This window comes from Homalodisca vitripennis, chromosome 7 (assembly GCF_021130785.1).
Source record: "Homalodisca vitripennis isolate AUS2020 chromosome 7, UT_GWSS_2.1, whole genome shotgun sequence".
Lineage (NCBI taxonomy): Eukaryota > Metazoa > Arthropoda > Insecta > Hemiptera > Cicadellidae > Homalodisca > Homalodisca vitripennis.
The window spans coordinates 58,655,254-58,669,427 of NC_060213.1; the positions used below are offsets into that span (position 1 = coordinate 58,655,254).

At 31.2% G+C, this 14,174-nt stretch overlaps 1 protein-coding gene across 1 annotated transcript in view; it reads left to right on the forward strand.

Annotated features, from left to right (window-relative positions):
* Nucleotides 1-14,174, forward strand: part of LOC124365860 (neprilysin-4-like) — a 69,214-nt gene that overhangs the window by 22,221 nt on the left and 32,819 nt on the right. The window contains exons 5-9 of the mRNA XM_046821946.1: nt 408-613; nt 2,352-2,549; nt 3,773-3,880; nt 6,260-6,401; nt 13,381-13,498. Coding sequence (XP_046677902.1) covers nt 408-613; nt 2,352-2,549; nt 3,773-3,880; nt 6,260-6,401; nt 13,381-13,498 — 772 coding nt within the window. The remainder of the gene's footprint in view (nt 1-407; nt 614-2,351; nt 2,550-3,772; nt 3,881-6,259; nt 6,402-13,380; nt 13,499-14,174) is intronic.

The window sequence follows — 14,174 nt, forward strand, 5'->3', positions numbered from 1 at the left end:
AATACATTTTTATGTATACATCGTCCACTTTTTTTTTTTTTTTTTTTTTTTTTTTTTGTAATTAGTTTAAAAGCTGAAGCTTGAGTTTAAAATAAGCTGTTTCTATCGGTATCTTTATTATTAATCCATAAGATTTATCTAAATTCATGTAATAAATTTTCAGTATAAATTTTAAAACTGAAGATTTTTATCATATTGTACATAAAAAAACCTTCTCTGTCAAAGACAAAGCCCAAAAGTCTAACAATTTTTCATTTTCTCAATGAAAGGTTATGTGATTCTAGAGAGCATGGAACAATATGTGGTGACACATTTATACCCTCATGTACCCTAACCATTTTGGTTATAACCGATAATCAAAAGACTAAGTACCGGCTTTGTGTAATTCTGTGTTGTCCGATATGCAGAGAGCGTGGAGGCTGAAGGCCTGAAGCCACTAGCGGAGCTTGTAAAACGGTATGGAGGCTGGCCTATGGCTCAGAAGCTCTGGTACAAGAAGTCATTCGATTGGCAGCTCATGTCTGCAGAACTCATGAAGCTTTGGGGCCTCTCCCCACTAATCTTCTTCTATGTTGGCCCTGACCGCCGAAACTCCAATATTAGCGTTATCACAGTAAGTATTAATTATTAAATGGAAGTTCCTTTTTATTTTAAAAAATATAGGGGCTAATCCACTTTTCAGCTTTATTCTGCCCATCCCCATTGGTCACTAGCCTGTGCCAGATCTTATCAACAAAATAAGGGCAAGAGTTAGTTCAGTAAAAGATCAATAGTACTGTTAACAAATGTTATGGTCACAGACAGGATTTGATCCTGTGCTATCTCTAACTCAGATCCAAAGTCGAACACCTTAGACGCAGATCACTCAGCCACCCAATTATTGGCCATGGATTATTAAAAAAGATTACTAGGATATTTATTGTGGTTTGTGGACCACATGTTGCAGTTGTGCATCTGTGTTGTACATTTTCATTTCATTTGTATTTTTTTCTTTTTGGTGTACGTTTTTGCTTTTAGATTCAACTTTGGCTTGGTCATCATCATTTTTTTATTTATTAACTTTTATGCATGCTTAACTATTGGTACTTGAAGAAACGTATGGATATGAGCTCTCGCTATGTTGTTTTTCAGATTTGGTTAACATATTACTACAATGATAAATACCTATAATCTTGTTATTCTTCCAATTGTTGAATGAGTAAACTAGGTACAAATATCTTTTAACTGCACATCAAATCAGTTTCTATAAATAAAACAACACCAAACTTGTTATAATAAAAATGTTTACTATCATAACTTCTGAGGTTGACTGGGTGTTACTCCAGAAATACTGAATGTTCAGCTCTTGATTAAAAGGAAGGAAAATGCTAGGGAAGTATTTGTGGTGTATTCTATTTAATGCAGACAATGGGAAAAATCAAGCTGTCAACAGAAAGTGAAATTATTACTACATATCAATAACTATTGTATAACCTTTTGTAAGGAAATAAACAGAAAAGTTTAAAATAATAATCTAAAAAATATCATGAGTTTTGAAATCCGAATAACACTTTTAAGTTTAAAAACAATACATGTTCAACAATTTGTAATGTATTATTACAAAATATGATTGCTGCTATAGATATATAATTATATATTCCATTCTTAACTACATTCATAACAGTAATTAATAACATTTACAATGATTAATAAACGAATAAGAATAGTCGCTGGAAGTTGACATTTAGTTATTGCAGGATCAAATTCTGCCTATGGCTTTATTAATTAAAGACAATACTCTATATTGTGTTGAATCTCCCCTTGTTATACTTTGATCAGATCCAGGGGACAGATAAAATGAGGCTAAAAAGGAGAGTAGCATTTTTCTTATATATTTCAAAATAAAGATGGCCTGCCGCCAAAACAGTTGCCTCTTAAGTGTGCAACTTTAACATTAACACATTGATGGCAGACGCACACCTCTACTATTCTCACTATCTGAAATAAACCATAAAATCATAATTTTAAAAATTGATCTTCTGCATATTCAAAATAATAATAAATCCTTACAGCATTTAGCCATAGGATATATATTTCGTGCAATTTAATGACTAGAAAATGGGCTGAAAAATACGTGGCAGATAGTTTTAAAGAACCTACTTTTAATATAAGCAATACAAGAATTTTGTTTGCAAATAAATAGTGCTGTAACAAATTAGCAAAAAATATAATAATTTTCTGTGTATTCGATTACTTTTTTCACATTACCCTATACTCTATTCCCAAAGATGTAACCCTGATGACCTTCACAGAAGTACATCTCACATGTAAAACCACAGCTATTCTTGCTGTTAACACTTGCCTGTTGATAGATTGATCAGCCATCACTAGTCTTGCCACGTTCCATGCTGGCTGATAGTGTTGTCTACAAGAAACAGCTGACTGCGTACGTCCACTGGGTGGCACAGGCCGCATTGCTACTCGCACAGGCCACTGGCGAACAGGTCTCTGAGGATTCAGCCTATCAAGATGCAGCTGACGTTGTACAGTTTGAGATGGAACTGGCTACAGTAGGTGTGATGTGATCTGCTACAGTGTAACATGTTAAATGGCATTAAACGTTTGTCCTAACTTTATAAATTATTTAATTTTTTATTGAAAATAAGATACATATTTAATACCTTTTCGTATGTTTTGAAGACATTACTAGTACGGTAGGAGGCGTGTAGCTGTGCCCACAACCTTGACTAGTGAGGGTGGTGACAAGGCATTGTGCAAAGGTGAACCCCATGCGTTTCTTCAAACATAGACTAGGCACTGCCTATCTTTCTTGCTCACTGGTGATTTTACACTAAACAATATTTTTACACATGACTGTACAACTGTGGCCTACTCTGTTCATGCACACAGCTACATGTCTTCTACTGTAAATATATAGTTTTATACGTATTATACCTTACTACGATATTCCATTGTGGAAATGAGAATTATATATATAAAACCCATTTGGACAATATCCATTTACAATACCTCTTTTCTTGGCTTTTGTTTTCTCAAATGCAGTATTAACAGTTCAAACTCATTAATCACCATTATTTATTTTTTAAATCAATAATTTCTGATTATTTTGTAAGACTAAGTATGTAAGTGCTATTTTAAAATTGTTGAGGTATAATTTTGGCTCACAAACATACTCAAGGTGACTTGACTTGACTTGACTTGACAAGGTGAATGCATGATTCAGCTAAATTGATCAGCTGGCTATTATAAAACAGATAAACTATTTTATACTTCTCAAAAATGTATTCAGCCACGATCTTGAAACCTTACAAGGTATCAAAAAAAGGTAATGGGAACTAAAAAAAAAATGCAACAAAACCAAAAGTACTAAATGGCCTATTATACACTTCTGAAGCTTTAAATTTGATATTTATTATTACAAATTCAAAAAGTATTACAAATTAGATATGCAATTTTAATTGACAGCATCTAGTAAATTGAACCAGACTTTGGCAAGAATACAGTTGCCAGTGCACTGTTACTTTCATAATGTTGTGAATGATGAAAACAATGGTTAATTTAGTTTTTAATAAATTAAGCAATATAATTTATTCTTAATGTAAAATACTACCAAAGATATGATGCACAACCAGTTTTGGCCATATTACAGCTCTCCCCGGTATGTGAAAAATTCTGCTCTTCTTCTTCCTACAGTTTTCAATTTGATATTCTGCTGCCATTATAACTCTAGACACAATGTGTTAATTGTAAATCACATAATGCTTGTTATTAGCTGACAGCTCCCAATGAGATGCGCAGAGACGGGCGTAGAATGTACAATGATATGACACTGCGTCAGCTACAGCAATGGACGGATTCTGCAGCTGTTGAATCTCCTATGGTAAGATATTATAGTTTAATCCAGTTTCATTTCCAGAATCAACATACCATTATTTTTCTTGTATCCAACAAACACAGTACTGATGTATTTGAGTGTAGGAAACGTTTTTCTCTTATTTACCTTACATATTAAAAACCACATTGAAAGGAATAATATCAAATTGTAAATTTGATGTGTCAGTGATATCTTCATGTTCCAGTCATGATCTTTCTAATACTTATTCATCAATAGTTTTATAAAACCAAAGTTTAAGTTGCAGCCATATACAAACAAATTGTAGTTTAATCTATTTATCTCAATTTTCCTGCTATGAGGCAAAGATATTTCTGTTTCAAATTATCAAATTAATACGAGGTGTGGCTAGAAAATAACTGGACAAAGGCTGAAAACAAACATTACTTACAGATATTTCTATCTTAAGTAATTCTTAATATTTGCTCAAATGTACAGTTAAAAGTATGTTTACTAAAACTCATAATATCTGGATAAACTCAGCACTCAACAGCATTACCAGAAAAAAATTATAATTAGAAGTTTTGTTACTATCGAGCTTGCTCTTTGTTTCCAAGACTATAAATGTAAACAAATTCATAATAATAGTTCAATTAATTAAATATATGGTTGTGTTGTAAAATACAGTGCTTTCACATAATATTTAATAGGCACTTTCAATTAATAACATTTGTTTGCTGTAATGCATTTCTTATGGGATATGGGATTCTTTCTAACTTTAATGACCAGTGGAATGTAGCTCAGAGGGATTTTCAAAAGAAATAGGCTTATATGTTAACCAGGGAACCTAAGAATGTCCATGTTAAATTTTTGTACAATAGGTCCAGTAGTTTTTACGTAAATGAGTAACACACAAACAAACATACTCCCATTGTTTTGATAATAAGAGCTTTCAAACTGTTTTATTTCTCTTATATTTCATGGTCAGAACCTATTTCATTTTGGAATACTACTTTAAATTTCACTATATGTTTAAAGACGAAATCATTGATGTAGTAACAAATAAATACATTACTACCTACATTTTACCAGCTTCTTCTTATTGTAAACTAGAAGAAGAAGTTCTTACATACCCCTCTATCAATTGAAAATTATACAAAGGAAGTAAAGAAAATTAAAGAAATTGCATTATTTAATGGTTACAAAATTGAAATGATTGACAGCATGATAAAAAAGAAAAAGAAAACAACAAAAGAGTTGTTCTAGAAAAAAGAATTCTAGAACAACTCTCTATCAAACTAAATGCAAAGAACCTGAAAAATGGATATCTGTGTCTTACAACAATTTAACTACAGAAATTGCTAAAAGTTTTAAAACACATGCCAGTATTAATGTATCCTCAAATTCCAAAATAAAACTAAAAAACATATTAGGAAATCCAAAGAATAAAATAGACGATGATGAAAAATCTGGAATCTATGAAATTAATTGTGACAACTGTGATTTAAAATATATTGGCCAAACAAAAAGGAAAATAAAAAGAGAGTAAAGGAACATAAAGCATGTCTGAAGTATCAACAAGAGGAAAGATCGGCCATGGCAAAACATGCACTTCATACTGGACACTGCTTTTCACAAGTCAAATTATTAAAAGAAATAAAAAACAACAAATTCCTCGATGCTTACAAAACTATTTTTATGCAGAAGAACCAAAATTATTTAGTAAATAATGAGCCTGGACCTCTACAAAATTCACCGTTACTGCCTTTAATCTAATTAAATATTAATTTTTATATATATACAGTAGACATACTTCCTGGCCTTTAAAATCTTATCTCTTTGTATTTTTCAAGACATATGTTTTTATTTAAATCTAAATTGTTTGTATTATTACTTTACTTTTATTTCAGTTATGTGGGTCTGACGATGTGTTCTTTGAGCACGAAAGGCCTCACAAAATAAAAATAAAAATTTTTCATTTATTGGAGTGTTTGATCATATATTAAACATTACTACCTGTCGACCACAAATAATCTGTTTGAATTTAGACCTAATTGTAAACCCATAGGGATGGACTTCCTGAGGAAGGCTTGGTCCAGGCTTTGGTAGGTGTGGTTATATGAGGCATAAATGGGACTGAATGGAATCTCCCGAATGCGAGTATGGAACACCTTTGCAGACAATACATCATACTGTTAAAGAATACCCTTTATATAAGTACAACTCCGATTTCTGAGACTTAAAATTTTTAAACAATGACGTGGTAGACTGGCTTTTTATAAAAATATAATTTCTCTAAGCACTGTGCACGGATCAGTGATATATCATATGATAAGAAAAATAACTATATAGTATGGTATTAATAATAATAAACAAAGTATTAGCTATTAAAATACATTTTAAATCAATCTGTTGTGGTTTTCACAGATAGACTGGTTGCAAATGGTCCGGAGACTGTTCAAGGACATGGATGTTAAGATAGAATACTCTGAGAGAGTTGTGGTGAGAGAGTTGGATTTCCTTTTCAAAATGGTTCAACTCCTGGAGACCACATCTTCCAGAGTCGTTGGTAAGTGATGGATTCAGTTCAAGAATCCTTAAAAACATTGTCATCTTTATTGCAAGAGTACTGTATTGCAAAGATGATGTCAGTATAAGTATTAAAATAATGAACATTGTGTTGAACAAGTAAAGAGCATTAATAAAAACATATTATGTAAGTAATTAAAAATGTGGACATTATAATATTTTCCTTTATGGGGCATGTATATCTACCAATTCAATTTCTATGTATTCAATTTTTTGCATATGTTATGCAACTTCTGTGTATTACAGTGTTTGCTACCTAGGAATGAACATTAACAGAAGATGTTTGTTCACTAGTAAATGGATCAAAAAGTGAGAAACATTAATTTTAATAAAAGTAATTACAATTTACAATAATGCAAAAATACAAATATATTACATCTCTGAGCAGCTACAAAAGATATAAATATGAAGTTTTATATTTATATGGCTAGGGTCCTTTGAGAAACCTCACAGATGGTATGAACATTCTGAGGAGTTAATGACTCCCGAGAGCCGCTGAAAAATCTTAAAACATGTTTAGACAATTCAATTCAATTCAATTCAAATAATCTTTATCATATTTGTACATTGAAATACAATAAATAGTGTCACAATTCATCAGACTATATCTAAGTATGTTCCAGATATAATTTTTTTATCTAAAACCTTATAGTTAAATGTCTAAATCTATGCTTTAATACCTTGTCGAAAACATTTTAAAATTTCAATTAAGTTGCATGTTGTTTCTTAGGCTATAAAATTCATCAAATGTATAAAAAGCATTTTTAAGCGAGAAATTCTTAAGCAATAACCTGAATTTTTTCTGATCATTTATTTTGCCAATTTCTTTTGGAATAAGATTTAAAAAACTTTACACCCATTATATGTGGTTTTCTTCTTAAAACAATTCTAAATTATGATTATCCAAAACTATTTTATTTTTATTACGTGTGTCGTAATGGTAAATATCATTGTGTGTTAAAAATTTTCCTAAATTAATTTTGACATAAATAATACATTCTAAAATATACAGGCTATGAACTGTTAAAATTTTTTTAAATCAATGAAATGTTGGTCGTACCGAGTCATCATTATGTAAATTTAACATTGCTCTTACAGCTCTTTTTTGGCAAATTAAAATTTTATGAGATTTTGGTTGGATGTACCTCCATACACACATATTCCGTAAGATACATGCGATTTGAACGTGAGCATGAAATACACTTTTTTAATACAGTTAGATTACATAAGTTAGACAACCTTTTTAGAGCATAAATTCCAGAATTAATTTTAGTTAAGACATGGTCAATATGCTGATCCCAACTCAGATGGCTATCAATGTAAATACCTAGGAATTTGGTTTTAGGAACTTGGGATATGACCTCAGTATCAATATGAATTTGGGACTTGGCTATCTTTCCTATTTTGTTTTGTTGTAAACAACATGTAATTAGTCTTTTGAGCGTTTAAGATTAAATTGTTTATTAAAAAAGAATTCTTGTAATTTTGATAGTTGAATAAAAAGAGTTTATTTCTAGTTCTGTATCTGTCTTTGTAGAGATAATAAGATTGGGAGTCATCTGCGTAAATGCAGAGTTGGTTTTTTGTTTGGTTAATTTGACTAAGACACATAGGCATGTATTTTATGTAGCAGATAAATAGCAATGGGCCTAAAATTGACCCTTGGGGTACCCCATACTTAGTTACTTCTGGTTTTTGATTTATATTTCAAAATTCTGTTGTTGTTTACTTTGGCTATTTCTACAAATTGTTGTCTGTTTGTTAAATAGGATTCAAACCACTTTAAATAATAATTTTTTATTCCTAATTTGTTCAAATTTTTGTATCATTTTAATGTGGGAAATACTGTCAAAAGCTTTTGACAAGTCCATGAAGATTCAGCTACTTATTTTTTCCTATCCATTGATTCGATAATTGATTCTATAAAAGCAAATTAAAGCAGTAATGATAGATTTGTTTTTTTCGGAATCCGTGTTGTTCAAAGTCAAAAAGATCATATTTTTTCTAAATGTGTCACTAGTCTTAAATACATTGCTTTTTCAAAACATTTTCGAAATTGATGGTAAAATGGATATCGGTCCGATAATTTTGAATTTCAGTTTCCTACCTTTTTTAAAGATTGGTATAACTTTTGAAATTTTGAGTTGACTATGAAAAATCCCTGAGATGAAAGAGGCATTTATTAAATGTACTAAGGGTTTTATTAAGGGGTCCTTTGCAAATTTAATGATTTTAATGGGGACCTCATCGTACCCACTAGACCACTTGTTTTTTAGAGAGTTCAAGATTATCATTTACCTCTTTTTCATCTGATGGGGGACACCTAAATTCGGGAATTTTGGTAGGAGTTATATCTTCATCATGAGTTGGGGGCATACTACTTAACAGGTTTTCAATAATATTAACAAAATAATTATTAAAACTATTTGCCACTTGGCTAGGGTCTGAAACAGTCCCTTATCAGACTTTTAAAACATAACTTTTCTCTGCTACCTTGGATGAAGTTTTCTTTGTTTCTTTATTTATGATTTCCCATGAGGTTTTACCTATGTTTTCAGAGTTTTTAATCTTTTCATCATAAAAACTTCGCTTTGCATTCATTAAATTACATTTATATTGTTGATTTTTATTCTTAAGATCTCTCTTAAACATCTCTAAGCCTGAGTTTCTAACATAATTTGTTTAGATGGATGAGATTATTTTTCTCTTCCTTTAGTTCTTCTGAAATCCATGTTTTTTTTTGGTTTTGTTGGATTTTTTTAGAATTTTCGGGAAAGATAAATTAAAATAATATTGAAAAATGTTGTGAAAAGTGTTGTATTTATTTTCAATAGATGATTCAAAAAGGGTTAGCCAATTTTCTTTTTCTAAAAGTGATTTAAATAAATTCATGTTATCTAGAGAGAAATTTCGTGTGTCCAAAAATTTTAAATTTTGATTATTTGTATTGTTTTGAAAATTCATTAGTTCTATTATTTGTCCATCGTGATCTGATAGTGCAGTTACCACTCCTTCAACTTTTAACTGATCCATACTTATATTAGGTATTATATTATCAATACATGTCTTAGACGTGGCAGTGACTCTAGTTGGGAAGTCAATTAAATACTTCATTCCATTTTCTTAAAAGAATATTCTTTAGCTCTTTTGATTCATTTGTATTTTTAAGGATGTCAATATTGAAATCAACCATGATGATGACATACTTTCCTTTAGATATTAAAAATTCAAACAAGTTATTCAGGCGAATTAAAAACTCTGAATTTTCGAATTGTGGGGTTTTTGTATATTCCTACCAATAAAAAGCTAAGCTTGTCTGTTTCAAATCTAGCACTACAGCATTCAAACAACTTATCTTGACACAGTACATCTATTTTTGTGGAAACCAGTTGTTTCATCTTTAAACTCTCTTTGGCCAAGATAACTACGCCGCCTCCTGTTGTAGTGCTGCATGTATAATTTGTAGTTTGGAAATAATTTAGAAGATTAAAATCGTTCCAGCTCAATGTTATTCATATTATGTTCGGTTAAAACTATTATGTCTGGATTTAATTCTGTCAAGATAACTTCTAATTGCTCTCTGCGTGACTGTAAATGTTGAATATTTTGATGGAAAAAGATTTATAATTTTTGAGTTTATTAATTATTTGGGTTTTGTGCAATAAATTTTTTGAAAGTTTAAAGATGGCTCAACCGGTTGTACATTTGGAAAAAATTGTTCTGGGTCTTTGGTTGAGGCTCTGGATACTCTACTTGTGGTCTTGGAGTGTTGTTTTGGCAGTTATTGATTGCTTCCTTCAGTTTTTGTAAGAACTCATTGTGGGAGAGTCTGCATCTGAGAGTGACCTTCTCGCTGTTGGTTGATCACAGGACACAATGCAGACAGATGCGCCTGTGGCGTTTTGAAAATTAACAATGTTAGTGGGCAAATTGTTTCGGGCAAGATAAGGTCCCTCAGACATCCCATAGTAAGCGAACAAATGAGGGTTTTTTAGACCCCTGGTTGTAAAGTCTTGCGTCAATTGGTTGAAGGCAGCACCGTAGTCTATCAGTTCAGGCTTACCACAGTAAACTAGACTTGGTCACGAGACTGTATACACACAGCTCCATCATCTATTTCTTGACAAGCCAATTTTTCCCAAAACACAATCCTTTGGCTGAGGTCTCCCAAATTTATTCCTAAATACGACAGCACGCCAGCCGACATGTGTCGATAATGATGGAAATCGCTTTGAGATCGCATGAGCAAATGCTTACAGATGTATCATTCTTGTACTCCTCTATAACACCGCCTATCTCGGCCTCTACAAACTTGAATCTTTCCTACTTTTTTAAGTTATTTTGGGGTTTTCACAATTCATCTTTATAGTTAACTCTTTCACCTCAGATATGTTGGGTTTACAAGCTTGCAGAAGTAATTTTAGCAATCATTTCAGCTACTTTATCTTTGACCTTTTATTCAAATGTAATCCATGATTTTGTGAACAAATGGCGAGGAAGAAGATGAAGGGGTAAAAATCTGAGGCTTTAGAGGAGATTCTAATATTAGCTTTTCCAGTTCTGTATTTAATTTAGAAATTTTCAAATCCAGGGTCGGTCGATCGTGTCTCATTGGCAGAGTAGCTATGATAAGATTAGTGTCAGTTGTATTTTTTTATTAGTTCCTGCACATTTTGTGTTAGACGATTGATCCCTGAAGTCTCCACATCATTAGACCCTGCCATGATTAAAAGATAATCATCCTTTGTTAAGTTTTTCTTACGTTTGTAACTTCATCAGTGACTTGCTGAACTTTTGCTCCAGGTCTAACGTTATGACAAAAAACACTTCTGAGAGTTCTTTGTTGGACAAGACTACTAATATTTTTGCCATGGCTATCTGCCATAATCACAAGCTGATTACTTTCATTGATACGAGAACATCTGTTTTTGACCAATATTTGTTTCTTTTGCTTCACTCCACTCCTTGCTTCATTAAGTTCAGCAGTCAGTTTTTCATTGTCCACCCTAAGCAAATCGATAACAACTTTTAAGTTATCTATTTCATTTTTTTTTGCTGATTTTAAGCTCTTTTAAAAGTATTTGTGTTTGGGAAATCCGGGTTATTACTTTCTTTTGTTTGATCCTTGTTTAATTCTGGCACTTCAGAGGGATTATTATCTTGCCTTGTGCTTAGATCCAATTGATACACCTATCTGTTAGGGCATTTCAACCGAAAATTTAAATCCAAGTCATAGTTGTGTTCACCGCCGCATCTTTAGTGATATTGTGACTATCCACAGTTTTTTCATTATTTAAGGGTGTGGATGTAGATGGGTAGGGTGTATGATTTGAACTATTTACAGGTGACATGGTGATATTCTTGCTTAAATTTTGTGATTTTTTCTTTGTTTTTTTATCTGACAGGCATCTTCTATTTCTTTAATGGCATTAAAAAGGTTATCATTTTTAGCTTTTTTATTCATTTGAAGAAAATGTTGTTTTGTTTTCTTCATATGGAGTCAACTCACTTGGCCTACAAACGCTTTTCTCCTTGGTATAGTAAAAAAAATCACATTAAAATACATGTGATTTCCCTTTAGGTTCAACACTTTCAACTATTGCTGGCCAGGCCGAGTGCCCTCTAATTTTTGCAATAACTAAATCTCCTTTTTAAATTTTGCGTTCTCCATTTGTATAAATTTTGTTTTTACTATTTAGTTATGCACATTATCAGAAAGGTAGATTATTTCCAGTATTGAAAATAGTTGCGCGTAGGGATAACACAAATAAAAATTATAAGTCTTTTGACCTAATAGAATTTAAGTTAAAATTAAATTCACTTGCTGTTGTAATAGTAAAATGTCCTAAATTGACAAAAAGAATAATATGTACAATAAAACAATTAAAAAACAAATGAATTTATACAGACATATTTATTCAACTCTGATGCAAAAAGTAAATGTCCAAGGTGGGATTTGAACCCTTGCCCACCAGAAGTCAGAGAGGACTGTGTCTTTACCGAGTGAGCTACTATCAGGTGACTGTGATAAGAAAACTTAATTGTTACCAGTCCAGAAAATTTGACTCAGTCCAGCTACTGATTATCTCATCTCATCATCTATATCCTTGATAAAAGGGTGGAGTCAAACTACAAACTCTGTCCAGCTACTGTCTATCTTATCTTATGATCTACAATCTTTGATAACAATAAATGTATTCTCATGTCCATGCACAATTAAAAAGATATAATAATTTTAACTTCTTCCTTTTAATTTTGGAAGTGTTTTAAATTTGTCACCTGATTATTGAAGAGCGAAACTTACTTTACACACTGGCACAAAATTCAACACATAAAGCTATTATTTAAACCACAATTTTTAAGCTAAAAAGCACAAGCATAATACTTCCTGCTATTCACTTGTGGGTCTCCCCCCACCTTCATGATGTTGATGTTGTTGTTGATGTTGATGTTGTTGCTGTAGATTCAACAGTTTTTAAGATCTGCAAACCCCTTTAAAATGGTGTGGTATTCTGGGATCACTTTTTGTGTTCTTAGGTAGTCTCCAAAGGCTTAAGTAAAAATTGGTTTAGCAAAGAATTTTTTAAAAAATCTGGGTAAAGCTATTAGGATTTGAAATTTGAGAATCAAATTTTTAAGAAATGTAAGTGATTTTTAAATTTTAAGAAAATATTTTATTAAAATATATTGTAATTTAAATGGATATAGAAAATACAATTTTGTTGTTATTGATACTGTACTACTAAAAGTCATGTAAATAGTTCATTATGCAACTTCTTCTTTTATCAATTTGTTATGTGTATGTTTCAAAACAATTACATGAAAATGATAGTTCAAAAAATATTAGAAACATTCAAAGGTTTAAAAAAGTAATTTTATTCTTTAATTTTTTTATTATTTTTTAAACTTGAGATCATTCATTACAATTAGGCCTAATAATTACTTTTATGATCTGACAGCGAACTACATGCACTGGAGACTGGTGAAGCTGATCAACCGAGACCTGAACTACGAGATGGCCCAACTCTCCTTTGAGTTTGATAAAGTTTTGTCTGGAGCAACAGAAGATTTGCCCAGGTGGGCAAAATGCATTATTTAATTATCTTTCTAAACACACAAACAGATAGGTTTCTTTTGTTTATTGTAAAATATTGATAGTAACTAAAAAATATAATTCCCATATAGAAACTGACTTCTGTTCTTTTTATTATGATTATTTCGAAATTCTGAACATATTTAACCGATTCAAATAGTTTAAAAATCTACAATTTAAAACAATATTATAATTAAAGTCTATCACAGTTAGAAATAATTAGATACAGAATTTTTTTTTAAAGAAAATATGAATCTATATTATTGTATAAAAATTGAATTGAGTCTGTATATTCATATGTGTGTTACACGTTTACGTAAAAACTTCTGGACCTATTGTACTAAAATTGCACATGGACATTCTTAGGTTCACTGGATAACATATAAGCCTATTTCTGTTTCAAAAATTCCTCAAATTCAAATTCTTTATTGCCAGAACATCTTTGCAACGTATAGCAGTGTCAGAAACAAATTTAGCGTGAACTATCATCTATGATATACATTGCCTAAGCCTAGTAACAAGTGTCTATTACACAATGACAATTACAGCATAATAATCACTGATGTCATATGGGCTGATATTAATCAATAGCTTTTTATACTTTTCTTGAAACAATTAATTTCAAGAGATTTCAGATGAGAAGGAAGAGAGTTGTAGAGT